This window comes from Terrapene carolina, unplaced genomic scaffold (assembly GCF_002925995.2).
Source record: "Terrapene carolina triunguis isolate 2854851 unplaced genomic scaffold, T_m_triunguis-2.0 Scaffold68, whole genome shotgun sequence".
Classification (NCBI taxonomy): domain Eukaryota; kingdom Metazoa; phylum Chordata; order Testudines; family Emydidae; genus Terrapene; species Terrapene triunguis.
The window spans coordinates 60,915,488-60,941,373 of record NW_020664419.1 but is presented as its reverse complement, the minus strand read 5'-3'; the positions used below and the strand labels follow the sequence as shown (position 1 = coordinate 60,941,373).

Genomic DNA, 25,886 nt, shown 5'->3' with positions numbered 1-25,886 from the left:
CTTGAGCTGTAAGAGTAAACAGAAGTCTTAAAAAATGAAACACAAAATGTGGGATTTTTCTACATTTGAGAACAGTTGTAAGTTAGCCTATAAAAGAAATATGAATTAATGAAATTGAGCAGGAAGATGCTACTTGACAGTGGGTAAGTGTGATGAGTATGTAAACTTTATATTCTGTTCTTAAGACTAATGTATAAAATATGCATATTGTTATGTGTTTGACAAATTAAGTTCTGTTTCTGAAAATGGGGAGGAGAGTTCCATATGAAGTTATAATACAAAATTATTCCAGTGGGAGAACACATTTTAATTTGTTACATATTGTTGCTTAATCTTCATTGATTGTATCTTAATCTCTATGATATTAAGGGCAGAAATGGATTCAATTTAGTTTTCTTAACAAATAATTCAGCCAAAACTTTTGGAAGATCCCCATCTAGAAAACAGAACTACTCATCTAAAAATGAAAACTGTGTGGAAGAAAGCTTTGAGGATCTTCTTCTGAAATACAAGCAGATTCAGCTTGAACTTGAATATATTAATAAAGATGAAAAACTGGCTCTGAATAACAGAGAAGAAACTGTGCACCAAGATGATGCTAAAACAGCAAACGCTGAGGACCAAATAGCTGTAGAAAATGTCAGTATTACAAAAGAAGCTATAAAAGAAGTGTCTCCTGAGGAGAAAAATCAGGTTATAGCCTTTCAGGCATTTGAACTGAAACCTCTCAGGCAAAAACTGTCTACACCGGCTGAGAGGAACAGATTGAAAAAAACTAAAGATGGAACAAAACAGCTGTCACAAAAATCTGAACTCACAGAATCCAGTCAAGGTAACTATTGAACATTCCTGTCTGCATTAACCTGTTACAGCAAGAATCTTTGTGATTCTACTAGATATTTGGGAAAGTTGTGCCTCTTTGAAACTTGGTATTGTTAAAAGAAAGTGGTTTTATATCAAATAACTTATTTTAAATTTGGAACTTGTCTTGAAGTATAACATCTTCAACATTTAATTAAAGCTTGATCCAAAATATAAAATAAATTACAAATATTTTCACAAAATTTTCTAACTTGAATATAAATAACTTGTTTGTAGAGAGAGTAGGGCAGGAGAACAACATTAGAATATTTCCCTTCTGTTATATTTAGGTTTTCAACACTATATTAGTGCTTGAGACTCAGAAAGTGAAATTGATGAATCACTAGTTGTCTAATCAGCCTTCTTCCCCTATCCACTTTAACTAACTATAGAAAGGAAACATATAGCACATATTACAATAAATTGTTGTTAAAATCCAACAAATTTCAGTTTTAATAGCCTAAAGAAACACTTTTTAAAAAATACATAGTTTTATTACTATGGTAACATCACCTGAAGGCCAAACATGGATGTCATACTTGGCGGCTCTTGACTGTGGCATCCTAAATAAAAGGTTATCAGTAATTATATTATGCTATTTAGTGCTGGTCTTTTTAACTGAAAAATGGTAATTTTAATTTTGACAAGCCCAAAATTGATTACTGTTATAACATGTGTTGTCTTTGTTTTTTTTTTTTTTAAATAAACAAAAAAAAACCTTGAAAACGAGAGCTGTGGCAGCCTTAAATTTCACTGGGAGCATTGCTGTTAACAGTGTAAAATAATAGGTGGAATAACTAGTGCTAAGAGCTGATTTATTGCTTTTGAAATGTAGTTCGTTTTCTTGAGGTTTTTTTTGTTTGTTTGTTTGTTTTTTTTTTAAAGCTAAATTGACAGCCTGGGGCATCATGCTCATAACTGGAATCTTGGACTTTCATTTAATCATCTCTTATGTTTTCCTTCTCTTTTCCTTACTGACTTCCTTCTTGTGAGACTAGAATGTGCAATGGCAAAAGTATCTCTGTTAAGCCGAAAGAGGAGGATTGAAATTTAGTGACAATCATATACTCTAGAGTGAGAGTTTTTATCTCGTAAGTGTTTCTTGTAGTGTAATAAATGTTACTTGTTCCTGCCCAGAAGAACTTAAGTTGTAATATAAAACAAAACACACGGTAAGAGTTCAGGTAAGGAAAAGAAGTGGAGAAATCATTAGGGGAAAGAGGTAGGGAAGATTTGTGTAAGAAGTGGGTTTGAAAGAGGGCCAGATAGAAGCATGATGAACAGAAGTGGGAGGGTGTTCTAAACTGTAGACACAGCACAGAAGAAAGCATGAATCTGAGAAGATACAAAGCATCAGAGCATGAGAAATGTAAGACAAAGGCATTGAGAGTTAAGATGATTAGCTTGAGCATGATACAACAGGAGATAAGAAACCAGTAAAGGAAGGGAATGAGAGAATAAGTGGTTAAGGAAAATGGTTTTACCTATAGTACTTTAGATAAACTGGACAGGGGAAGGTGAAAGGTACGGAGACCCAAAAGCTTATTACAGTAATCAAGGTAAAATGATAAAGGTGTGGATGTGGCTTTAATACCAGGCTTAGAGGAGCAGTCATTTCTTGTGATCGAGCAAGAACCAATATAATATAGGACGAGTAAATATGTAGAGAAAGGAGTAAAACTGACACACCTGTGAGTCTGGGGAATAAAAAGGAGCTATTTAAAAACAAACACCCCCTCCCAACCCCCAAATTCATAAAAATAAGAACGTAAACACAAGATGAATTAACTCTGTATTGCAGGACATAGGGCTGGAAGGGATCTCCTGCTTTGAATCCAGTCCTCTGTGGTTACAGACAACTCCATATATCATTCGTTCATAAACTTACCAAGCTCCAGCTTAAAACTAAGTAGGTTGTTTGTCCCCACTATTCCTATTGTAAGGTTGTTCCAGAATCGCACTCTTCTGATGGTTAGAAGTGTTCTAATTTCCAGCCTAAATTTATTCCTGGCCAGTTTATACCCATTTGTTCTTGTGCCAACTTGCCCTTGAGTTTAAATAGCTCTTCTTCCTCCCTCATGTTTACCCCTCTGTTGTATTTATGGGGAGCAATCATATCCCCTCTCAGCCTTTTTTTTGCTATTGGACGTATGCTAGTGGTAAAATGAATGCTGTAATCCTTGGATGCACAATTTATTTTTAATTCATATATAGTATCTAACATGGTAGGAGCTAACCCCATTACATAAAAAATGTTAAAAGCAGACAGTTTACATAAGCCACTATTAAATTATACTTGCATGACCAGTACCACGAGTATCTCCAGTATGCCTTAGAAGGTCAAATGATAATATACAACCCAAATTAATAATCGCAATGCATAGTAATTAACCAGAAAAAAAACAGAATAAATGGGCTTTGCACCACACCCTGAGACTTATCAGAACTTGGATTCTGGTGGACACTCAAGGGAACACATTGTAAAAGCAGAGTGTTCAGCTAAGAGCCCTGTCACTAATCTTAGTTTTATCCCAGGATCTGATAGCAAGAGCATCCCAAGTGATTTCAACAACTGTAAATTGATCTCAAGTGAAGTAGGTATTTCTAAGATAAATGAGTGTATACTATTCAGGGCTGCATACAGTGCATAGGAGATTATAAGAAAACGTCCTGTATCACAGGATATTTATATCAAATGCTATTAAAAGGCCCTTGTGGGTGCATTATAGCTGAAGAGCTATTTGGGGGCTTCTTTACACTTAAAACCTCATCGGGGCACAGCTGCAGCCTTCAGTGTAGACAAGACCTATGCCGATGGGAGGGCTTCTGTCAGTGTAGGTAATCTATATCACCAAGAGGTAGTAACTAGGTTGACTAGAGAATTCTCTGTCAACACAAGGGGGTTGGATTGGTTTAACAGCTTTGTGGATTTTTCACACTCCGAGTAATGTAGTTATACTGACCTAATTTCCTTGTGTAAATCAGGCCTTAATTCTAAAACAAAGTTTTAATGCTAATTTTAACTGTCCTCCTTTTACTCAGGTGGAGGCTCTATATCTTCCTCTCTGTGGAATACCCCAAGGTGCTGTTTGTCGCCCTATTCTGTTAATCATATATTTTTACCATATGACTATTGGCTGTGTGATATGCATTAGTCTTGGTCCATCTCTGGGGAAAAGCAGGTCTACACTACAGCGGGGATCGACGCTCTGAGATCGATCCACCGGCGGTCGATTTAGTGGTCTAGTAAAGACTTGCCAAATCGACTGCAGATCGCTCTCCGGTTGACCCCTGTACTCTACCCCCGACAGAAGAGTAAGGTTAGTTGACGGGAGATTTTTTCCCATCAGCCCCCCGCAGTGTAGACCCCGCGGGAGCTCAACCTAAGGTATGTCGACTCCAGCTACGTTATTCACATAGCTGGAGTTGCGTAGCATAGGTTGACTTACCATGGTAGTGTAGACATAGCCTTAGGGAGCATGTGTTCCACATTGTAGAAACTCCTATCACCACAATTAGCACTAATTGCACCTTTTCCCACCTTGAATCCATGGATTGAAGGGGCATGGAGAGAAACTCTAAGTGTTGAGGAATGTGCTATTAGGAAAAATACTTGTACATGTTCTGTGGCTAACTAGGCTATAGTTTGGAAGTGAAAAGGATGGAAGTACTATTAATAAATCCAATAATGTTCTCAATCTGCATCAGCTATATTTTAGTGGTGTCTACTGTTGCCTTTATGCTTCAGGGCTTATTAGCGTTTTAATGTAAAAGTTTATAACTCAGCTATGCTGTTAGCTTTCTTTGCATACCAAGCTTCACTTCACGTAAAGTTTTAACCCAAGAATCAGTACTGCAATCCTTTTGTGCTCCCACCCCCCATGACAAAAGAAACTTAAAAAATTAAAACAAATCTTTAAAGTGGTTTCAGATGCTTTTACAATGTCTTCCATGTGCTTTTATTTAACACTTTTATGGTCTGTGGGTCTGGCTTCTGTAACAAGCTTTTGAAATATTTAAGAAGAAAATGAAGGTAAAGCATTGCTGGCGTCATCCCATTTGCCCCTTGTTCTCATATATATGTGTTGTTGTTTTTTTTTTTTTTTAAGCACACGGCAAGCAGGGAGATCTCCAGGGTGAGCTATATACCATTTGTATCTTTTAAAATTTCTATTTTATGTTTTGAGATTGCATTTGCCTTGTATCTACTTTTCTTGATGTTTAGGAAGAGTCTTCTGCTAGGACTTTGGGAGCAGGGAGAAAAGTGGGTTGTCAGTTTCTCTTTTCCTAGTTTGGCATGTGGGTAGGGACACACTCTAAGAGGGTTTTTTATATGGAGTGAAAGCATCTTGGACAGGGGTCCTCAAACTGGGGGTCGGGACCCTTCGGCGGTTGCCAGGTCATTACATACGGGGTCGTGAGCTGTCAACTCCACCCCAAACCCCGCTTGCCATCAGCATTTATAATGGTGTTAAATATATTTTAAAAGTGTGTTGGGGGGGGCGGGGTCGCACTCAGAGGCTTGCGATGTGAAAGAGATCCCCAGTAAAAAAGTTTGAGACCCACTGATCTTGGAGAATGATTCCTCTGCTGCTGCTGTTGTTGTTTTTCCCCTCCCATTTGATGGCAATGTGACTGGTGGGCAGTCAAGCATATCCGCAGGGTAGAGTTCAGCTGGTGAGTTTTACTACATACCAGGCCAGTGATAACCCTAAAACTGGCTTCATTGGAGGTGGAGGAGGTGCACCAGTGTTCTTCTCCAGCTTTGAGTTTTCAACTTAATCCTACAAGGTCCTGAGCAGCTACTGGGATGTGCCGAGCTTCTTAAATTCCAGTGGAACTGAAAGTGCTCAGTGCTGTACTTTATAAGGCCCATAGGCTGCTCTTGCTTCAGCAAAAGCAGCCGGTGGGCAGGTCTACACTACGGCAGAGATTGACGCTCTGAGATCGATCCACCGGCGGTCGATTTATTGGGTCTAGTAAAGATCCGCCAAATCAACTGCAGATTGCTCTCCAGTTGACCCCTGTACTCTAACCCCGATGAGAAGAGTAAGATAAGTCAACGGGAGATTTTCTCCCATCGACCCCCGCAGTGTAGAACCTGCGGTAACTCGACCTAAGGTACGTCGACTCCAGCTACGTGAATAACGTAGCTGGAGTTGCATAGCATAGGTCGACTTACTGCGATAGTGTAGACATAGCCTGTCTTTTGGCAGACACCGCTTTCATCCTTTTTATGGGATAAATAGGGAAGACTCTGTTCCATAGAAGCAGAAAGAGAAACATAAGTTTTCCATCTAAGGTATTTTTCCCCTATTAAAAGATCAAAGATCCAGTCTGTACTGTCAAGGTGTTACTTCTCAAAGCAAGATCAGTCATGCTAGTTATAATAGCACATTTTCAAAGTACACATCTGCAGCAATTTTATTTTTAATATACTATTTTAATGTATTAACACCTCAATGATATTAATAAACTATCTTGGGTTCAGTTCTGCACATTGTTTTAGTGTAGTTCTGGTAAGTGAACTGAAGCTTTGTCATGTTTATAAAAATTTGCTATTTTGTTTTAAAGGAGTAGAAGACAAAGAACAAACATTAGTACGAAAGCTTAGCACTTCAGATGCTACATCTGAAAAGGTAAGAGTGTTCTGGCTGAAATCATCTTACATTTTGTGGCATGATCTTCTGGTTCTTTTTTTCTATGTTGTAAAGTCAAGCCACACTTTAGGAATAGGTAGCATAAATCCTCAAAGACCATGATGAAATCTGGAGTGGGATTTTAAGCTTGCCTCTTTATAGAAATCTAATTGCGCATTCAAGTTTTTGTGTGTGAAAAATGACTTTTGTGAACTTAACTAATGACAAATTTCATGAGTTTTCAATTATGCTCTCCCCTCTTTTTCTCCCTCCCATCCTCAAAGAAGCTACCGGATGAGGAGGAAGAGATGTCTGAATTGCAGCTTAGACTTCTTGCACTTCAGTCTGCCAGTAAGAAATGGCAGCAGAAAGAACAGCAGGTGATGAAGGAAAGCAAGGAAAAACTAACAAAGACTAAAACTGTTCAGCAAAAAGTCAAAGCCAGTACAAAACCACATTCAACCAAAAAAACCAGCACTGCAGGTAATATGCTTAACAAAATTAAAATGGTTAGCAGTAGTCATCCATCTGAAATCTAATATGTAATCTGCTATGTAAGGCTTATACTAATACCAAATCTTCACCACCATATTGTACTCACTAATACCTTTCATTCTCAACACTTTTAGGGTTTCTGCAAAATGTAACCTTTGGGGACTTGTTGGATATGTGTGGAGGTTTTTAAAGAAATGAGGTGCAATTACCTGTATATATTTTTATTTAAAGCTAAGCAAGCTTTGAGGAAACAGCAAACAAAGGCATGGAAAAAAATGCAGCAGCAAAAGGAACAAGAAAGACGTCAAAAAGAAGAGGAGCAGAGGAAACAGGAGGAGGAGGAGGAGAGAAGAAAAAGAGAAGAAGAAATCCGAAAAATCCGTGACCTTTCAAATCAAGAAGAGCAGTACAACCGGTTCATGAAGCTTGTTGGGGGAAAGAGGAGATCAAGAAGCAAGGTAGTGATTTGTATTCAGGTGTTATATTTGAGATCCTTGATTGATGCATACTTTCTTTTTCAAACTCTCAGAGAAACAGAATATTTAGTGGTTACAACATAGAATTTGGAGCCAGAAGTTTGTGTTTTAATCCCAGATCTGACTGTTTTTATTCTTCTTCTGACTGTTTTTGGTCATGGCTCAATCTCTCTACATAGATTTATCCACCTGAAAATTAGTGATCGGTAATGGTTATTCTCATAAGAGTGTTGTGAGCATAAGATGCATGAAAGATGTTAAAAACTGTGTAAATAAGTATAAACCAATTAGTAGTCAGTCCTGTTCTAGGAGGTGTAAAGCCAGAATACTGCTTTTTACTAGGTTTTGCAGTGGTTCTGGAAATTAAATTCAGTGGGGTAGTACTCCCCAAAAGTGCTCATTTTAAGACGAATCATGTTATACTGCAGAAGTGAACCAACAATATATATTGCCTATCAAGAAACAAAGTCTATTCACAGGCAAAAAGTGTCATTAATTTAGAGTTAGGATTGCTTGGTTCTGCTTTTCCAGAATGTGGAGTATCACTAAACTTAAATTTGAAAATCAGGAAATAGTTATATTTTGCACCCAACCTCAATTCTGTCATCCTGGAGCTGGCAATAGGCACTGGCACCAAATGAAACTTGACCCTGTCACTAACAAAATTTGTGTGGCCGTGTCCCCAGACCAATTCTTTAGCCTCATTCATCTCATTTAGGTGTAGCTGCACTGCCCCAAATAATAGTTGCAGCAAGCTGCCAGTTTTCTCTCTATCAGGAGAGGTGCAGCTGCAGCTAGAGGAATCAGGGATCCCTGTGTTTTGGGCTTGTTATACAGAAGGTCCCTTTAGATAGTCGCAATGGCCATTTCTGGTTTTATAACGTAACAATGTTTGAAAGAGTTCTAGAAAGAACTTTAGAGTTTGAGGGCCACTAGAAATACTTAGTGGACTGTCGGACAGCGGTAGCCAGTCAAGAATATAGAGGGATAGTAGTATTTCACCCCATTTTAACACACTTTTGCATATTCTTAGTGCTCACCAGCACTCTCTATCTGCATTGGCATTCACACATCATGCATCCTTTCTGCCTTCTGTCCTGCACTGTTGCTCTGGGAGTTCTAGCACTGAGGTGTGCCAACAGGCTGCACTACGTGGCTCATTTTGGAGTAACCAAAGGTGATGTCCCACAGGGAATCCTTAAGACAAGGATAAACAGGTATCAACATCTGTCAAGTTTTTAGGGGCTTGCCTGGAATAGGCAAAGTGGTCAAGAATAGTAAGTCAGGCTTAGATAGTTAGTGTTGGGTTAAGCCCATCCTAACCTCAGCCTTTATCCTAGTCAAGTTAAGGCTTGGGAGTTCCCCATATGGTATCCTTGTTCACTTCTCCCCTGCTGTCCTCCAGGTCCTCAGGAAGGGTATAGTTATATGATCTTTAACTGGGACAGGTTAGAGTATTGCTCATGGGGCAGAGGTAAGATTTGGAGGGAGGGGGATGGGAAATGACCTTAACTCTGCATTTCCTTGTTTTTAGAAATTCAAGTTTAGCCCTTCCCTCCATGTTCTGTGAGGCACAAGGCAGTGCTAGCCAACTTTAGTTAATAAAGGTTTTGGCATTGAATTTCCCTTGTTTGATGAAATGATGGTAAAGAGGGGGCATGACTGAGGGGCACCTGTGATGGGGTCCATGGATGGATTTCCTAAATACATCTCACTGCTGCTCAGCTACTAGCTTTGATTTCCTCCTTGCTCCTTCATTATACTCGTAGGGCTGTATCTGAGGAACCTCTTGAGCAAATGATTCCAAATTGGCACCACAAAGTACCCCATGTTGTCGTATAGCACTGTTCATGACAACCTCCTTTATGTACATGGATTTTAGAGTACTTTGAAAAGTGGGCTTTTAAACACAGAGCTCTATTTGACCAGACCTATGAAGTCACTGCTGTTCCTCCTTAATGCTGCTGGCACTTGAAGCAGAACTTCCAAAAACAAGCCCCTGGGCGCAAGCAGAAAGTAGTCTGAAATTTGTCTCAGAAGTCTACCAAAAGCAGCACTTGAACTCAGTTTTTTGTGGGGAGAAAAACGGGGGAGTGTGCTCAGGTTCAAGATAGTCTGTTCCTGTAAGCTAGCAAGTGATTGATGTAGGCTGAGCTCCTTTGCATAGTTGGTCGAATGAGGCATCAAGTGTACCAGTCTCATGGTGCATATGCAAATCACTTCCTCTCATGTGCCTGTCACAGTTCTTTTTCTGTGGGAGTTCTGTCTCTGGAACCCTTTGGCTGAATGACCCAGAATTTACAAAACTAACTCTGGCTCTGGGGCTTAGCAATTTTTAAGACAAATTCAGTATGCATGTGGATTTTTTTTTTTTTTTAGAGCTCTGTGAGGGTTGAAAGCTTTGTTCAACCTTTACAATAAAGTTGCTGAGTGCTGTTCCATAATAACTATGTATTTAGTTTTCCTGTTTAGTCATTACTTGGCTCTTTAGAAAACAGATTTGCTTTTCAGTAGAAACTTTAGTAATTACTGTGATGTATTGGCAGGAGCAATAGAGTTCTGAAATAGAAGTTAATTATAACACCATTTCTTTCAGAAACACTTTATTCAAGAGTGCCCAAACTTTTAACGCTGGCTAATTTTCAGGAGCTTGATTGTCTGTTTATAAGTTTATTTTGGGTTTGATAATTGGATGTGTTTGCTTGTGTAATCTCTTGTAGAAACTGCTGTTATATTCAGAGAAAACAGCATTCAAAACCTGCAGCTGATCTCGTCTCTACATAGAGAAGAAAGCTGTAGTTTGACTTCTTAAGCCACGGTTGACCCCTTTCTTGCCTCCTCCTTTCTCTGCTGGGAAGAACTTGATTGAAAAATAAGTGAGGGGACAGGTGGTGGCAGTGTTACAGCATTTGCATTTTTTAAAAGTTGTTTTAAGACATGCTAAATTAAAGCACTTTTTTTGTATGCTTAGTCTTCAGATACAGACTTGAGACGGTCTTTAGATAAGCAATCTACTGATAGCGGAGGAGGAATTTATCAATATGACAACTATGATGAAGTTGCCATGGATACAGACAGTGAAACTAACTCACCAGGTAAGATTAACTTTCAATTTCTGGCATGGTTGAAAAGTATAATGATGAAAAATGGTTGGAATATTACTTTAGTGATACAAAAAATATGAAATGGACAATCTCCGTCTTCTCAGAAGGGCTGTGTTCGTTTTGTGGACTGAAGTTGAATGGGTAATAATTAAGGCTAAGATTTTTTGTCACAGATATTTTTAGTAAAAGTCAGGGACAGGTCACAGGCAATAATGAAAAATTAATGGAAATCCATGACCTGTCCCTGACTTTTACTAAAAATATCCATAACAAAATGGGGAGCCTGGGCATCTGCTGGTGGGCTGGGAGCTCCAGGGGCCTCCACCACCCGTGGGGGCTCGGAACTCCAGGGTCCCCCTCCTCTGGTGGCTCACAGCTGCGGGGGTCCCCCCCACTGCCCAGAGCGGCCAGGATTTCCCCACCACCACCCGGGGCGGTCAGGAGCTGCGGGGGGGTCCACGTGCCATTCATGGGAGCTGGAAGCTGTGGGGGGGCTCCTGCTGCCTGGGGCAGCCGGGGTACCCCGCAGCTCCCTGCCTCCACAGGTGGCAGGCGACCCTGCAGCTCCCAGCCGGCGCTGGCTGAAGTCATTGAGGTCTTTGGAAGTCACGGATTCCCTGACTAAATCACAGCCTTCGTAATAATGCCCTGTGGGTCTGAGAACTATGTCATTTAAGTGGAACTAATTCTGTCCTGTTTTAAATCTGATTCTTTTTTATTTAGCTTTGTATTCCCTAGGGATCCTCTAAAGAGCTTCAGGCTTACACTTAGCCAAATATGATTAGAAACATCAAACTTGTTTATAAATTCATATGGAATCATATAGAAGTGGGGGTCCCCAAAGCATGATGTGAAAAAGACTCTGTTGACTACTTCCTAGAAGCCTGTCCTACACCTGATTTTCTCACAAACATAAATGAAACTATTTCAGAAAATACAGTCTAATTTAGAAACATTACCAATATTTCAATAACCTTTATTCTTTCCTAGCTGTGTTTATTCCTTTTATTCCATTGTTCTTCATCTTCTGATTTTATTCTCTTATTTTCCATATTTGTTTTTTCCTTCTCAGCAAACTTCCTTGCCCTCTGGCCTCTGTTCCCAAACTTTCTCCTTAGCTGCCTCTCTTAATTTTTCTGCTGCCTAGTTTTCAGAAGGACCACAGAACATACTGTTTCCAGGCATGCAAATTATGTGACTCCTTCATATGGAAGGATGGGGCCTCTGAGGCTCTGGATCTACATGTCCCAGTATTCAATATTCCTTGAGTTTCTTACCTATCTGGTGCTGAAGCCTTCATGCATGTTGCATCTCCTTACTGCTGGTTGCCAGATCAGTTGAAATCTCTGTGCTCGGGCATGTAGTTTGAGAAAGCATGCATTTGTGAGTTAAATCAAACTGAACAGCAAAGATGGGTTTCACTTAGAGTAATGTTGTCTTTGAATACAAATTATAAAGTTAATTTAAAAAAAAAAAAAAAGGAACAGGGCATTAAGTAGTTCTGTGTGTCTTTTGTTCAGATATATACTCCTCTTTTGTTCTGGTCTCACCTACCAAAGTTGAGATATAAATTAGCATCTTGCCTGTTTTCTCACTTAGCTTTATGGGCATGAGTTGAAATGTGATTCAATATTTTTAGTTGGTTAATTAAAGCATAACATGACTTAGTCGTGTTTGGTAACTTACCATTCTTATTTCTTGAATTTAAATGTATCTCTCTTTGTTGCAGCTTCTTCTCCAGTGCAGCCTCCTTTCTTTGAGTGTCCGGTGGAATATTTTCCTCCTCCAGCACCACCAATTTCCTTGCCTCTGCCACCCCAGGTTACAGTAAATAATTTTAATTCATTTGTCTTTTAAAATTTTCAGTTTTAATATATATTTTAATTCTGTGCCTTAAAGAAACACTGTCTTGGACCCTACATTTTATGTTGCATTAAAATATGTGAGAATTTCCTAATAACTTCTAACAAGTCTGCATCAAGTAGTTCTTCCCAGGCCCTTCTGTGGTACCATTGTGCCTCTGTATCTTTATGCTGATCTATTGTTCCCCCTCTCGTGTTGGGGTGACTATACAGAAGACCTCCCTTTCCAGAGAGCGCAACAAAACCAGACCATTCTTTCAATCTTTTCTGGGCTCAGCTGTCTTTCCACCTTCTTTGCTGCTGGAGTTCTAGTCAGTTCCTTCTCCTCTTGCATCACCACTTCCAGGTGTGTAGCTGAAGGGTAGGGCAACCCAGTCCCCACTTCCCACTTGGGCTCCGGTCCCCCGGCCCTATATACAAAATGTCTGTCCTCTCTAGCCTCAGTACTCCCCACCCAGGGACTAACACCTATTCTGGCTGTGTTGTTGGTACTGGGTGGATAAGGGACCTGTCTCAATTAGACTCTGGTTGCCTTCTCACCCAGGAATTTGCCAGCAGCCTGTCTCTCCCTTCCCTTCCCACTAAACACATATCCTTCTTTGTGCCTAGTTGGTGCTCCTTCTTTGGACTAAAAACTCTGAATTCCTAGCCTTAAAGGGAATTGTAATAGAGCTGAAGGGACAAACCCTTAAACCTACCTCCTTTTTTGTAAATAGGAGCAGTTTAACTCCAGCCTTTGATGTCACTGTCTAAATCACTGCTATTTGAATTGTAATATCAAACCGTGACTTAATCAGTTTAGTTCATGTCCTTTGTGTCTTTGGAATAATTTAGCAATGAAAAGTTTAGTTAATTCTATTTGGTTTTCAAATTCTGTTTTTCTTTTTGTAATGCATCTCAGACTGTGCAGCCGTTGAGCCAACTTTATGTGGAGGACATTTCTTGTGTTTCTCTTGAGCCTCCTCCACCTCTCCCACCTCTTCCACCTGAGGAACCCGAACAGCCACCCAAACCTCCATTTGCAGATGAAGAAGAAGAAGAAGAAATGCTACTACGAGAAGAGCTACTCAAGTCTCTAGCTAACAAACGAGCTTTCAAATCAGAGGTAGTCCTGTAGTTTGTGAATATAGCCTCTAGATGGCAATCTTGAGCTAACTTTAAAGGTGACCTGCAAAGGGTGGAAAATATAGGACTTTTTTTTTCTTTTCTGCTTTATGGCTGTAAAAAACAATCCTGAATGAGTTTTAAATCAAATCTGCTTGGCTTACATTACAAATTACAGGTCTTGTCCAACCTGTTTTTGCTGGAGGACTGGTGGGATTATAACATTTCAAGGGACTAAAATTTGAACAGTTGAAAGGGATTTTATTCACTGTTAAACTGTTTATTTGCTTAATACCTATTTAACAAACTATTGGAAGGAAGTTCTTTTTGTTAAAGATTCAAACACTACCTTCCCTGTCATTTGAAGGCTGAGAGAGCTCTTGCTTCACTTCAGTCTTCCAGCAAATATGAGATGGACAGGACTTGACATTTCTAGTATTTCTGAGGTAAAAAACAAACAGAACTTATCCCCACCCCTCCCCGTGTTTGTAATGAAAATTAAATTAAACTGCCTATATGACATCATAAAAGAGGCCACAAACATATTTCCTTTGCAGATCACCTGTAAACAAGAGCAGGACCATTCTTGCCTAATATACTTTTTGGCATCACTATGTAACTACACAAGTGGCGATAGTTATATACCTTCGATCAGAAAATTGAAATATGTTCTGGTGGTATAGTGTCTCTGTTATAAAAGTTTAGAGAGATAGCATAGACGCTAACATGCTAATATTTTTCAATTGTTTTTCATATACAGCTGTACACCTTTTGAAACACTTTTTTGATATAGTATACTATTTCCTCCTCCCTCCCCTCCTGATTGGACTTTTTATTTCCTTATGTAGGAAACATCAAGTAATAGTGGTCCGCCTTCACCTCCAGTTCCAAATAATTCCCAGCCTGTGCCAAGAAGCAATCTATCAGCAGTCAGTATTAATACTGTATCCCAGCCTCGGGTACAGAACACAAAGTTTGTTAGAGTACCGCGACCACCACGAGCAGTAATCACAGTAAGGAAATAACTTCAGTTTTCTTTTAATAAGACCATCTTATGAACTAGTCTTAACTCATATGGTAAGTTAGAAGTAAAGGATCTTCTTCTGCATAAAAGCATGTTATTTCCCTTGAAAAGAACTTTGTGTTAGATCAGTGATTAGGAACCTGTGGCATGTTGGACCATTCTCTTTCCCTTCCTTGCAATGAAATATTTAATTCTCTTGTACATCTAAGAATTTATGGCTTCTCTGAGCTGGGAGAAGATGCAGTGGCCCTTCTTAAATAACCTTTTAAATGAGCTAAAGTTTTCCCATTTTAGGTTGGGGTGGGGGAAGAGAATCTTGAAAAGATGAGATGCATGAAGCAAGCAGCAAATGTAATTTCATATGTTTTTTTAGCAGTCGAGTGCAAAATGATTTAGCTGTCACTTAAACATTGTTTAAATTGCCTTAGGTTACCTTTCAGTAGGAATTTCAGACACTGAAGATTATTACCCTTTCCCGCTTTTAGCATTCAGCATCTTATAGATTCAAAGCACTGTATGAGCATTTGAGGCATGGTCAAAGTTCACTGAGTCTGTGAGACAGACTGTTTAAATACAGTCCAGTTATTTGGTTTGGTATTATCTTACACAAAGTTTAAGATGAGGGGAGATTTTTACAGGCAGAAGATGCTTGGAGGTAGAAAATTTATAAAACAAAACAGTGAAACCAGCATCAAGATGGAGGGGAATCCATGAGGTATAAGATGATTAGCACTAAATGGTCGAGGTAGTTCTATTCTGACAGTTGACTTATCTGGTATTTGATTATCAGAGTCCACGCTAGATATATGGTAGGTGTATAGATATATATTTTTTAATCCTGTTTTAATGGCTCTGAGAAGTGGGTTCAGATCAAGTCAGCATCTGATTTTGTGGTGTCCATGATCTCTCTGAAGCACCATTGAAGTGTTTCACTGCCTCCATATTGTTTTGTAAGGAGAAGGGAGGACAGTACGGTCGAAAGATAGAAGAGGGCTGACTACGCTGATGTCATTTTGGTCAGAATTTATGGAAGCTTCTCAGTCTTCTGATGTAACCTCTCGTGTGCATCACTCTCTTTGTTAGCTGTATTTACTTTAAAAAAATCTTATGATATCCCACTCTTTCAAGGTCATATTTCCCCCCGTCTTCTGGCAAACGTTCTTTCCATCTCCTTAACCCTCGGTGTCCGCTGCCTACATCTAACCTAATTTCAAACAATACAAGAGTAATTTGAGATACAAAGGGCCCCTGGCTTGTGTTAATCAGTTGGCAGTTGCAGGTGTTCTGTAAACTGTTCTTTTGGTAACTTTTTATTTAAATCTCGTCTGAATCACTTTGTCAACTATTAGAGGATTTTGAAAGAGTTCTTTGTCCTATTGTCTTGAATTTCTCCTGGGTCAGATTTAATTCAACTGTTATGATACAGAAACACAAAGAAAAATTGTACTAGTTAATCGGAGATGAATTGCAGTATTTAGCCTTTTTAATTGCAAGATAGCTTTTATCAGCTGTGATGATGGGCAGTTTTTAAAGGGTTGAGCAAGTCCTGGTAAGTTTTTCTGTATACTCTAGTTAATGATTAGCAGCTTAGTTATTTTTTACATTAACTAAAAAATGATGGATGATATGTTTGTATATGATTAACCTTGCTCATTTTTAACAACTTCTCATTTTGCATAGCCATTCTAATCAAGTGTTTTGAATCAGCATAGTGCTAGAAAAATCACTCAATTTTCAGGCTTGTTAAAAGCCATTACTTATTGTGAATGTGGTAGCTTAATGTCTAGAACAGGAATATTTTCCTGTGTGTATTAAAGGAGGTGTGGCCAGACTAAGGCCTCATCTACTCTTAAAAGTTACACTGGCATAGCTATGTCGGTCAGAGTGTGGGGAAAAAATACATACCCTAGCAACATAACTATGCTGACAAAACCCCCAGTGAGGCTGGAGCTATGCTGACAAAGAATAGCTAATGTCATTCAGGGAGGTGGTGGTCCTAAATCAGCAGAAAAACTCCTTCTGTTGGCGTACGCTATGGCTACAATAGGAGGCTATGCCTGCATGGCATCTCCCAGTAGTGTATAGATGTACTGTATATGGGATAGATGCTCTGTAGTGTAGATACGGCTGTAGGTACCTGCAGCAGATCACTTGCATAGCTTCTTCTCTCCCCTCTACCCACAATAACTGTCAATTCTCATCACTCTGATAGGGCCAATTTGTGTGGGATTTTTGTTTTTTTGTGTTTTAATTGTTTGGCTTGTGGTATTCAGGATTTTTTTTTATTATTATTCTTTGAGTTCCTGAAATCATGAGACTGTGTTTTCTTTTTAAAAAGTAAGCTTCTAGCCCTCATGGTTGCAGAGAAAAGTTTGAAAATGTGTACAGTGTGTTCCCTGAAGGCTCAAAACACAGAACACTTTTACAAGGAACTAAACATTTGATTTTAAAATAATAATCTAAATCATAATTTTTGTGTGTGCCTGACTCATGGTTTTTGAATGCTTGCAGTTGGCAATGCTGCACCATGTGCTGGAACAATGTGTACATGATCCTAACATTACTGCTGGGAGTGGTGGTGAAGGGAGAAGACAAACAGCTAATTTGTTCCACCCTCCTGCAGCCCTGGAAAACTACATAAGATCACACTCCTCCCTATGCATGTTTCCACTTGCATTGAGAAGAATAGTAGAGTGAAAGTGACAAAGTTACCATCTTTTGCTCAGCTGCTCAAATTCGTGTTATTGCAGAAGTGGTATATGTAGGAAAGTGAAGTAATACAGGCTTATTTGGGATTTGTAAAATATTGAAGGGACACTGCCCTGAGGTAGAGGGTAAACATTACTCTGTAGGTGTCTAGTCTTGACTGACATTTAATCATGCCTGTGTTAGGAGGAAGGGAGAGAATCAACTGGAGAGTGGAGGGTGAAGTTGCCTATAACTGTACATGCGAAAGTCTATAATTATTTGATCCACTCAGTCTTGAGTACCTCGTCTGAGTATGTGGGACTGGGACTAGAAAGATCGCTGCATAGTGCTAGCACAGGCTTGCTGTTTTCTTTGCCTCCATTCTCTATTTGTAAAATCAAGATACTTTCCACTTCACATAACTGTTGTGAGAATAAATCCTTTAAAAACTCAGGCACTTGGAAGGGGCTCCCACTAGATAGGGCTCCCATTACCAGAACTTCCAAGTGCCTCAGTATTTAAAGGATTTAGTCTCACAACAGTTATGTGAAGTGGAAAGTATCTTAATTTTACATACATACTAGAACTGATCCAGAATATAATTGGAGCAGGGTTAAAAGTGTTCATATAAAGCCTACACTATAATGCATCTGGTTTTACTTCTTTTGCTAGTAGGTATAAAAATAAATACTTTGTCTCTGCAGCTTCCCAAGCATAAGTCAGTAGTGGTGACACTGAATGATTCAGATGATAGCGAATCTGATGGAGAGCCATCTAACTCGACTAATAGTGTATTTGGAGGACTAGAATCCATGATCAAAGAAGCAAGAAGAACTGCAGAGGTAAATGATATATCTATCTATAAAGCTTAATTTTAGCACTTTTCTAACCTCAGAATTCACAGCAAACCTTCAAGCAAGGGTCTAGAGATACAGGCGTGTGTCAAAAACAGAAGAATATTGAGTGCATTTCTATGGTACTGTGCCTGGGCTAGTAATTGTTCATTGTGTTGCAAGAATGATGTAAACTCCCATTTGTTTTAGTTAAAAATAACCTCAGGATAAAACTTGAAGGGGTACTAAAATGCTTAATTGAAAAATAAAACCCAAACACAGAACTCTAGGTTGTGGCAAGTAAGAAAAGGAGCTGCTAATTGACTATATTTGGCTTTAAAAACCTTTTACTCACTGTGTAATCTGTTAATGACCATATCTTAAAGCTTTAAACTTAAAGAAAAAATGTAATTGCCCCTTAAATATAATATGGCTTCTGCAAACATTTGCATTTAATTTGGTGTGTGGGGAGGTGTAATATTGGCATATTTTGATTAAGCTCTCTTTTTTATAACAGGCTTCAAAACCCAAAGCACCTCCAAAATCAGAAAAAGAAAATGATCCTATGAGAACCCCAGAGGCCTTACCAGAAGATAAGAAGATTGAATATCGACTCTTAAAAGAAGAGATTGCCAGGTGCGTTGGAGTTTCAGTGCAACAGCACAGCTTTGAAGAACCTATATTTTGCTTTTAACCCATACCAGTAATCCGTCCTTTTAATTTTGACAAAAAGATGTTAAATTAAAGATCAGTAGAATTAATGTGAAGTGTTTCCTTAGATTGTAAAAATAAATTGGCTTTTTTTAGATTCTTTTTAGTAAGATTATTCAGTATGTGAAATGCTTGGAAACCATTCCAACTACAAAAATCTACCTCTTACTTGAAATATAGCCATATTACTTTCAGTAAAGTGCTGCTACTAATTTGTGTTCTGGGAGTATATGCAGTCAGAAGACGTAATGTGTAGCTAGTTGCAATTGCTGGATATTCCATATGTTTTGTTTTTTAATATGTCTGTTTTAGTCGAGAGAAGCAGCGCTTAATTAAATCTGATCCATTGAAGAACAATTCATCTCCTGCAAACTCTGATGGTGAAGTCGATGGGGTTGGTAGAATAGCAATAGTTACAAAACAAGTTACAGAAGCAGAAGCAAAACTTAAGAAGCACAAGTAAGTTCTTCAGTATGATGTATACCACACTGAGCTTGTTTAGGGGGAATGAAAGGTTAAAATGTTCATGAATGTGTAACTTCAATACAATAGGGCTGGATTATCCACTGCTTTGCACCTTATGTTGTCACTTACTGCTTTACAAAATGAGTGTAATGTTGTAATGCCACCATCACGGTACTCTACTGCCCTCTTTCCTGCTCTCCCATCTTTGTCATTTGAAACTTCAGTTGTAGGCCCCCAACTGAATTGTTCTGGATTTAGAGTCAAGTTGTAGTACAAGTACTATTGTTTCTCTTCCCCTGCCTTTCCTGCCAGGTCTAAGTACTGCTCTTTTTAAAGCAACAGCTTCTTGTCTTTAGGCAACAGAGGTTGCCCAAGTCTGCATCTTCTTGCCCTCCGCTAAAGTATACGCCTGCCTGAGAAGAGAGCTAGGCTGCGGAAACTGGGGCAGAATTTTTGGTGCCCTTAAACATCTAAAACTACCAACAAAATATTTTTTAAGATTTGCCATTTTCTTATCCGACTACCATATTTAAAGTGATGCATTGACTGACTAAATCTGCCCATTCAGTATATCTGTCCTAGATTACCCAGCTGTAATGCACGTGCTTGCCTGTTTCATGGGATGTTATATACTTAATGTTTGCAGAATAGTTTGAGTTAATTTAATGAAAGGTGCTATGAAAGTGATTGGTTGGCTGTTGCAACAGGTTAAGAAGTTTGGGGTTCAAAGAGGTAGTCTGTAATTCTGTGCCATCTTGGAAAAATGTGATTTATTAAACCAACTTTTTAATTTTTAGACTTCTGTTAATGAAGGATGAATCTGTTTTGAAACATCTCCTGCAGCAAGAAGCAAAGAAGAGAGAATCTGTTCGAATTGCTGAAAATAAGATTGCTAAACTTGCTGAGCAACTGCAAGCAACTGAAAAGATTTTGGATGTTAATAGGGTGTTTTTGAAGAAGCTTCAGGAACAAGTAGGTTTGAACGGTCAGGAAAAAAAATTGTTCAATTTATTTTCTATCACTATATGAACTTTCATATTTTTGGAGTTGTGTAAATTCAGTTCTTGGAAATATGTGGCTTTATTTGTACTGTGCAACATATTAATTTACTTACCTGTGTCTAAATTTTGTCAAATCAAACTTTTTATTGGTAGAAAGTGCATGTTTTCTTGAAGTGCTAAAATATTTTTTTTCTCTTCAGATTCACAAAGTTCAGCAACGAGTTACGGTGAAGAAAGCTCTGGCGTTAAAATATGGAGAAGAGCTTGCTCGAGCAAAAGCAGTGGCAAGTAAAGAAATTGGAAAACGAAAACTGGAACAAGATCACCTCAGAGTAAGTCAGTCGCATAAACTTGCACCTTTCTTTAGTCAAAAAGCAATAATAACTTTGTTTAGCTAACTTCAGCCCAGAATCTTTAAATAGAAGTTGAAGTGGAAAAGTATTTTAAAAGGTGAACTGTGAAGAAAAATCAAGTTTTTTTTCCATACACATCTCCTATGTTGCAATATATAAGCAGTCTGAAAGTTTGTTCCAGAAGTCTTTTCTGTTGGATTTTTACGTTAGAAGTGTTAGGCTTTTACTTCAATCTCTTTGCTGGAGAAAACGAATAGTGTTGTAATAAGACTGTGGCCTAGCTATGTGGGGAAGGATTCCTGCATGTTGGTGACATCACTATTCAGCTCCTTCAAAGATTTTGCCCAAGCTGTCCAGCTGAGACAAGTAAGGGAGGATCTGATATTACTAATCTGAAAAACAAGCTGAAGAAGGCAATTTGGAAGAAAAACAAGGCTCTGAGACAATTTGAGACAGTTTTTTTGTAAGTTATATTTTTTCTTTGTTTTCTCTTTTTTATATGTGTTTGCTTTGCATTTTACATTTAAACTTTGGTAACCCAAATTTGTGTGCTAAAGATTTATAGAGTGGTGTAGACTAATTTAATAGAAAAACCAGCAAACATTCCAGTGGAATTGTGGCAAATTATGTTGTGGTTTTCCTGCTGTTTTTGTTTAAATTTTCAGGCAAGAGTTTAAAATATGTACTTCTAAGCTGAGTCAAATGTTTTACCCTGTTTCATTACCCTCCTGTCAATATTTCAGTAAATGCAAAGAGATATTAAGGGTTTTTTTTTTTTTCCTTTGTAGCCAAACAAAATGTTGAAATTGGATCATTCCCCTGCATCAAGTCCAAAAAAACATTCAGCAGAATTGATTGCATTGGAGAAGAAACGACTACAGCAACTGGAGTATGAGTATGCCCTAAAGATTCAGAAACTTAAAGAGGCCCGTGCACTTCAAATCAGGGAACAACCAAATATTACTCCAAATGCAGAAGAGGAATCTGAATTTGTGTTACCTCAGCCATCACTTCATGACCTTACACAAGACAAACTGACCCTAGACAGTGAAGAAAACTATTTTGATGATGAAATTTTGTCTAACTCAAACAGAGAACGAAGGAGATCTTTCAGAGAATCCAGTTCTTTTACTAAACCTAATCTTAAGCACATGGACACCCCCAAACAAGAAATAAACAAACTTTCTAAAAAAGCAGTGGAGGAACCTGAACTTTTTCTCGGGTTGAATATTGATGAACTGAAAAAACTTTATGCTAAAGCTGACAGCTTGAAAGAGCTGCTTATAAAAAGTACTGCCGTTATGACTTCTAAGGAAGAGTTTTTATGTGGTCAGGTAAACTTGTGCCTCAACTCCTTTTTAAATACTTAACTTGTTATTACATTATGGTTGTTTTCTTTTTTTTTTTATGAAGACTAGGTTTTTGCTGTATTATAGTTCTTGAAATATATATTTGTTTCCTAGGAAATTTTGGTGGATATGGATATTGTTACAGCACAAAGTAAACAAGCTGAAGTGAGACCATTTCCATTTGGGCCATATCATAGTCCCCTTCTAGTTTTTAAATCCTACAGGTATGACGACTGTATTATCTGTGTGTGTGGCTTCTTTGTTTATGGAATATTTTAATTGCTTTCAGTGCTGTCTGTATTTCTTCTTACAAGTTGTATAACACCAAAGGTAAATTTGGCTTAAGAACAGCTTTTGTAACCTTAGCTTGGGATTGATTCCATTCTTTGGAAGATTTGACATTTTAAAGTTCTGTGTGTGATGATAAACTTTTAAGCATGACACGTAAAACCTAATTTTCTTTAACCAAAAGTCATCTTAAAATTGTTTTTCTGATTCAAAGAAACAGGAAACTTATCTCTAGAGACTTAATTATTCCTTCATTCATTACTTATAGGGCCCCATTTTGGTGCAGCAAGATGGACCTAAAAGTCTATGGCACTTCAGTTCCATAAAGTGAATTCTGTGCTAGATTTAAGCAAATTCTAAAAATGGAGGATTACATTGAATTAAATACAAAAATTAACACCATCACTGCAGTACTCCTTGTATTTGTTTTATATTAGCTCTTATATTACGCTACTCCTAAATTTACAATGTGCTGTAGATTTTTGTATTACAGCATTGTAATACAATGGGAAGGCAGAAGCTGAAGGATAACATTCTTACGAGAACAGCTTTGCTATGCTTTCAATATACTACAGACTATCGTGATTCCCTTACCATAGTAGAAATTGACAAACTTAAAATGCTGTCATAGTTGAGTATTAAATTTTATATTAAAGGAAAAACCACCAAAAACATCTGGCTATTAAGACTCAGCTCATACTGAGTTTTTGTGCACCTGTTCTGGAGGCTCTCTGATATTGAGCTTTTAGTACTATGGCTTCTGAGGTTATTTAATCCTCAGCAATCTGCTTACAGCTCTGCTTGATGCCAATTAAGTAAGTGCAAGAGCACAGGTCTCCTAGGTTTGCATTAGATCTTAACTCTAATATGTAACTCTCCCTACAGTGTGTGCATTAATTCCCCATGTGCATGTAATGAGGTTCAGTGAATGAAGGGAGAGCAGGATATTGGAGTAGAAATCTATGCGGACTGAGAGAACTGTGCTTCTGTGTTGCCTTTAGTAGGTCAGCTGTATTTCTACTCTAGTCAGCCTTTCAGAAATGCAAGATACTTCCGGAAGCAAAATACAATTCCTTTTTTTTAATTTATATTTAAAACCACTTTCCTGTTTGTGTACCAGGGATTCGCATCATGTTTTTTTTTTTTTTTTTTTTTTTCTTCCCCCCTTTAGGTTTAGCCCCTATTTTCGAACCAAGGAAAAGCTTTACCTCAGTTCAGTATCCTACAGCAATATGATTGAGCCAAAACAGTGTTTCTGCCGTTTTGATTTAACAGGCACATGTAATGATGATGATTGTCAGTGGTGAGTCCCTTTCAACCTTGTGCATTTGTACTAAATCTCTGTTGCAGAGGTTACTGCTGCCAAGAGATGAAAATAGACATGTCTGATTTTTAACCAGGTCTGTCTGCATGATGTGCTATAGCCTTCCATTCTAAATCTTGTCTCATTAAATACTTGCCTGCGTAAGTTCACTTGGCAGAAAGAAAATCATTGTGCCAATTCCAGTCCTGGAGGGAGATCTCTTATGTCTAAACCTGGAAAAAGAAAGATCGCTTGAGTTTTTGAGGATTTTGTTCACCATTATGTCAGATCCTTTAGGTTCTTTTGTATCGAGATGGGAACTCTCTTGTATCATAATTACAGCAGAGTCTTTTATTACCTGATGTAACAGTGGGTGAGGAAGCATACTATTTAGCACACTATAAATAAATTAGTAACATATCTAGCATGGTGTATTAAGGAATTATTTAATAAAAGATCCTATTGTAATGCAAGAGATCAGTTTAAAATTGCTTTAGAAGAACTGCATTAAAATCTGTATAATTTGAAGGCACATCACTAAATGGTGTTACCCGTTATATTAACAATGGCCTGTTCACTTGGAGTTTCATTAGCTAGCTGTTGCTTGCCTACCATTGGAACCTCTCAAATGATGAGGTTGATCTGACTTGACCAAAAAAAAAAAAAAAAAAAAGAGGAAGTGGAGTACTGATTCACTGGCTCTGGGTATATAATCTGTAACCAACAATAACTAGATTATTTCTGAGAGGAATTCTCCTACCAATACACAAGGGCATGAGACACCCAACTCCCCTTATCTTTGTAGGAACATCATATGTGCAAACCTAGCTATTTTATGTTTAGTAGAAGTAGTGCACGTCTATTCCTTGTACAGTGTGGTGAGACTATACCCAGGATACTAAACTGGTCTACACAAACATGCACTGAAATAACAAAATCAGTTTTAATTGGCACCTTTTTGTTACGTCAGTGCAAGTGTGTATTTTGAAGTGTGGTCCACACGTAGACTTGTACTGAAATATCAAAAGGGGTGAATTAAAACCATGTTAATTATTTTATTGCAAGTTTGTGTTTGGGCAAGGCCTAAAAGCATAGTTGTTGATTAGTAGAAATTTCAGGGCACCTTACACATTGTGCTCCGTAGACATCTTTTCATTTTAATTTTTTGTTGTTTTCTCTGCTTCAGTGGGGTTTAAGTAATGCTTGCTGATTGTGGCCCTGATATTAAATCTTTACTTCGGTGATATTTTGTTGTCTGAGAATCCTTTTTTTTTTTAGTCTAACTTTTCTCTTTCTTTTTTTAGGCAGCACATGAAAGACTGCACTCTTAACCGAAAGCAACTGTTTCAGGACATTCTTTCGTACAATTTAACTTTGATTGGCTGTTCAGAGAAAAGCACTGATGAGGAAATCAGCATTGCAACAGGTTTTTAAGTTTGTTTCCTACTGAATGTAAAACTGGGCATTTCCGCCCCCCCAAAGGGATAGCTTTTATTTTCATTAGAAGTTCTAGAATTAAAGAATCATTAGTCTTTCTAGTGGTCATTGTATACATTATAAAATGTTACTGTATGGAAAAGTGGAAAGCCATTTTTGAGTCAGTTAGTCCATAGTAAAATTCTCAGTAGTAGACAGTAACTCCTGCATTCAGGAAAAACTCCTTCTTTATTCAGGAGAAAACGCTCCCTAATTTCACTGGGCATTTCACTCAAACAAGAAATGAAGGAGACAAGATCTCATGGCTGGGGAGCGGAAACCTTCTCTACCTTCCTTTTGTATTGCTTATATACGTAACTTAATGGGATGTTGTACTTATTAATGGAACTAGGTATAGTGTGAATAGGCACCAGGAAAGCTTCTTCCACAATCAAGACGTAATCATATTCTAATCTATCCTCAGGGCTAGATTTAATGATGATTATTTTGTGCCAAAGTGTACATATTCTCCTGGGATCTAGGATGAGACAAACTCTTCTCTAGAGATCAGTCCTATTTAAGCCGAGATCTCTAGAGATAAGACTGATGATTATGTAACTTTGCCACTTACCCATCCAACTTTAACCTGTTTAAAATAGTCTAAATATTAATGTTTTTAAACTTAATAATGGCATATTGGTGTACACATCTTTTAAATTGAAAAATGAAGCAAGATTTCTTGTTAATTCCTGTAATATGCACTCTATTGATACTTCTGTTTTGCCATGCCAAAAAGCTCGAGATAAACTTGGTTTTAAAAAGTATATATGATCTACATCATTCTGCTACTAAGAGACTGAGCCAGATGCCATTTTTTTTACTCCAGATACGGTTTTGGAGAATGTCTTTTGAAA

At 38.1% G+C, this 25,886-nt stretch overlaps 1 protein-coding gene across 4 annotated transcripts in view; it reads left to right on the top strand.

Annotated features, from left to right (window-relative positions):
* Nucleotides 1-25,886, top strand: part of ZFC3H1 (zinc finger C3H1-type containing) — a 60,027-nt gene that overhangs the window by 7,965 nt on the left and 26,176 nt on the right. Inside the window, exons 2-19 of one of the 4 annotated variants that reach the window (XM_024209095.2) lie at nucleotides 413-832; nucleotides 4,971-4,997; nucleotides 6,436-6,500; nucleotides 6,788-6,983; nucleotides 7,227-7,453; nucleotides 10,443-10,566; nucleotides 12,305-12,402; nucleotides 13,339-13,542; nucleotides 14,390-14,554; nucleotides 17,958-18,095; nucleotides 18,601-18,722; nucleotides 19,110-19,256; nucleotides 20,060-20,234; nucleotides 20,464-20,595; nucleotides 21,405-21,950; nucleotides 22,080-22,189; nucleotides 23,425-23,556; nucleotides 24,861-24,982. In XM_024209095.2, coding sequence (XP_024064863.2) covers nucleotides 413-832; nucleotides 4,971-4,997; nucleotides 6,436-6,500; nucleotides 6,788-6,983; nucleotides 7,227-7,453; nucleotides 10,443-10,566; nucleotides 12,305-12,402; nucleotides 13,339-13,542; nucleotides 14,390-14,554; nucleotides 17,958-18,095; nucleotides 18,601-18,722; nucleotides 19,110-19,256; nucleotides 20,060-20,234; nucleotides 20,464-20,595; nucleotides 21,405-21,950; nucleotides 22,080-22,189; nucleotides 23,425-23,556; nucleotides 24,861-24,982 — 3,150 coding nt within the window. Of the gene's footprint in view, nucleotides 1-412; nucleotides 833-4,970; nucleotides 4,998-6,435; nucleotides 6,501-6,784; nucleotides 6,984-7,226; nucleotides 7,454-10,442; nucleotides 10,567-12,304; nucleotides 12,403-13,338; nucleotides 13,543-14,389; nucleotides 14,555-17,957; nucleotides 18,096-18,600; nucleotides 18,723-19,109; nucleotides 19,257-20,059; nucleotides 20,235-20,463; nucleotides 20,596-21,404; nucleotides 21,951-22,079; nucleotides 22,190-23,424; nucleotides 23,557-24,860; nucleotides 24,983-25,886 lie in introns of all 4 variants that reach the window. The other 3 variants (XM_024209096.2, XM_026648804.1, XM_024209097.2) reach the window with 3 other exon arrangements.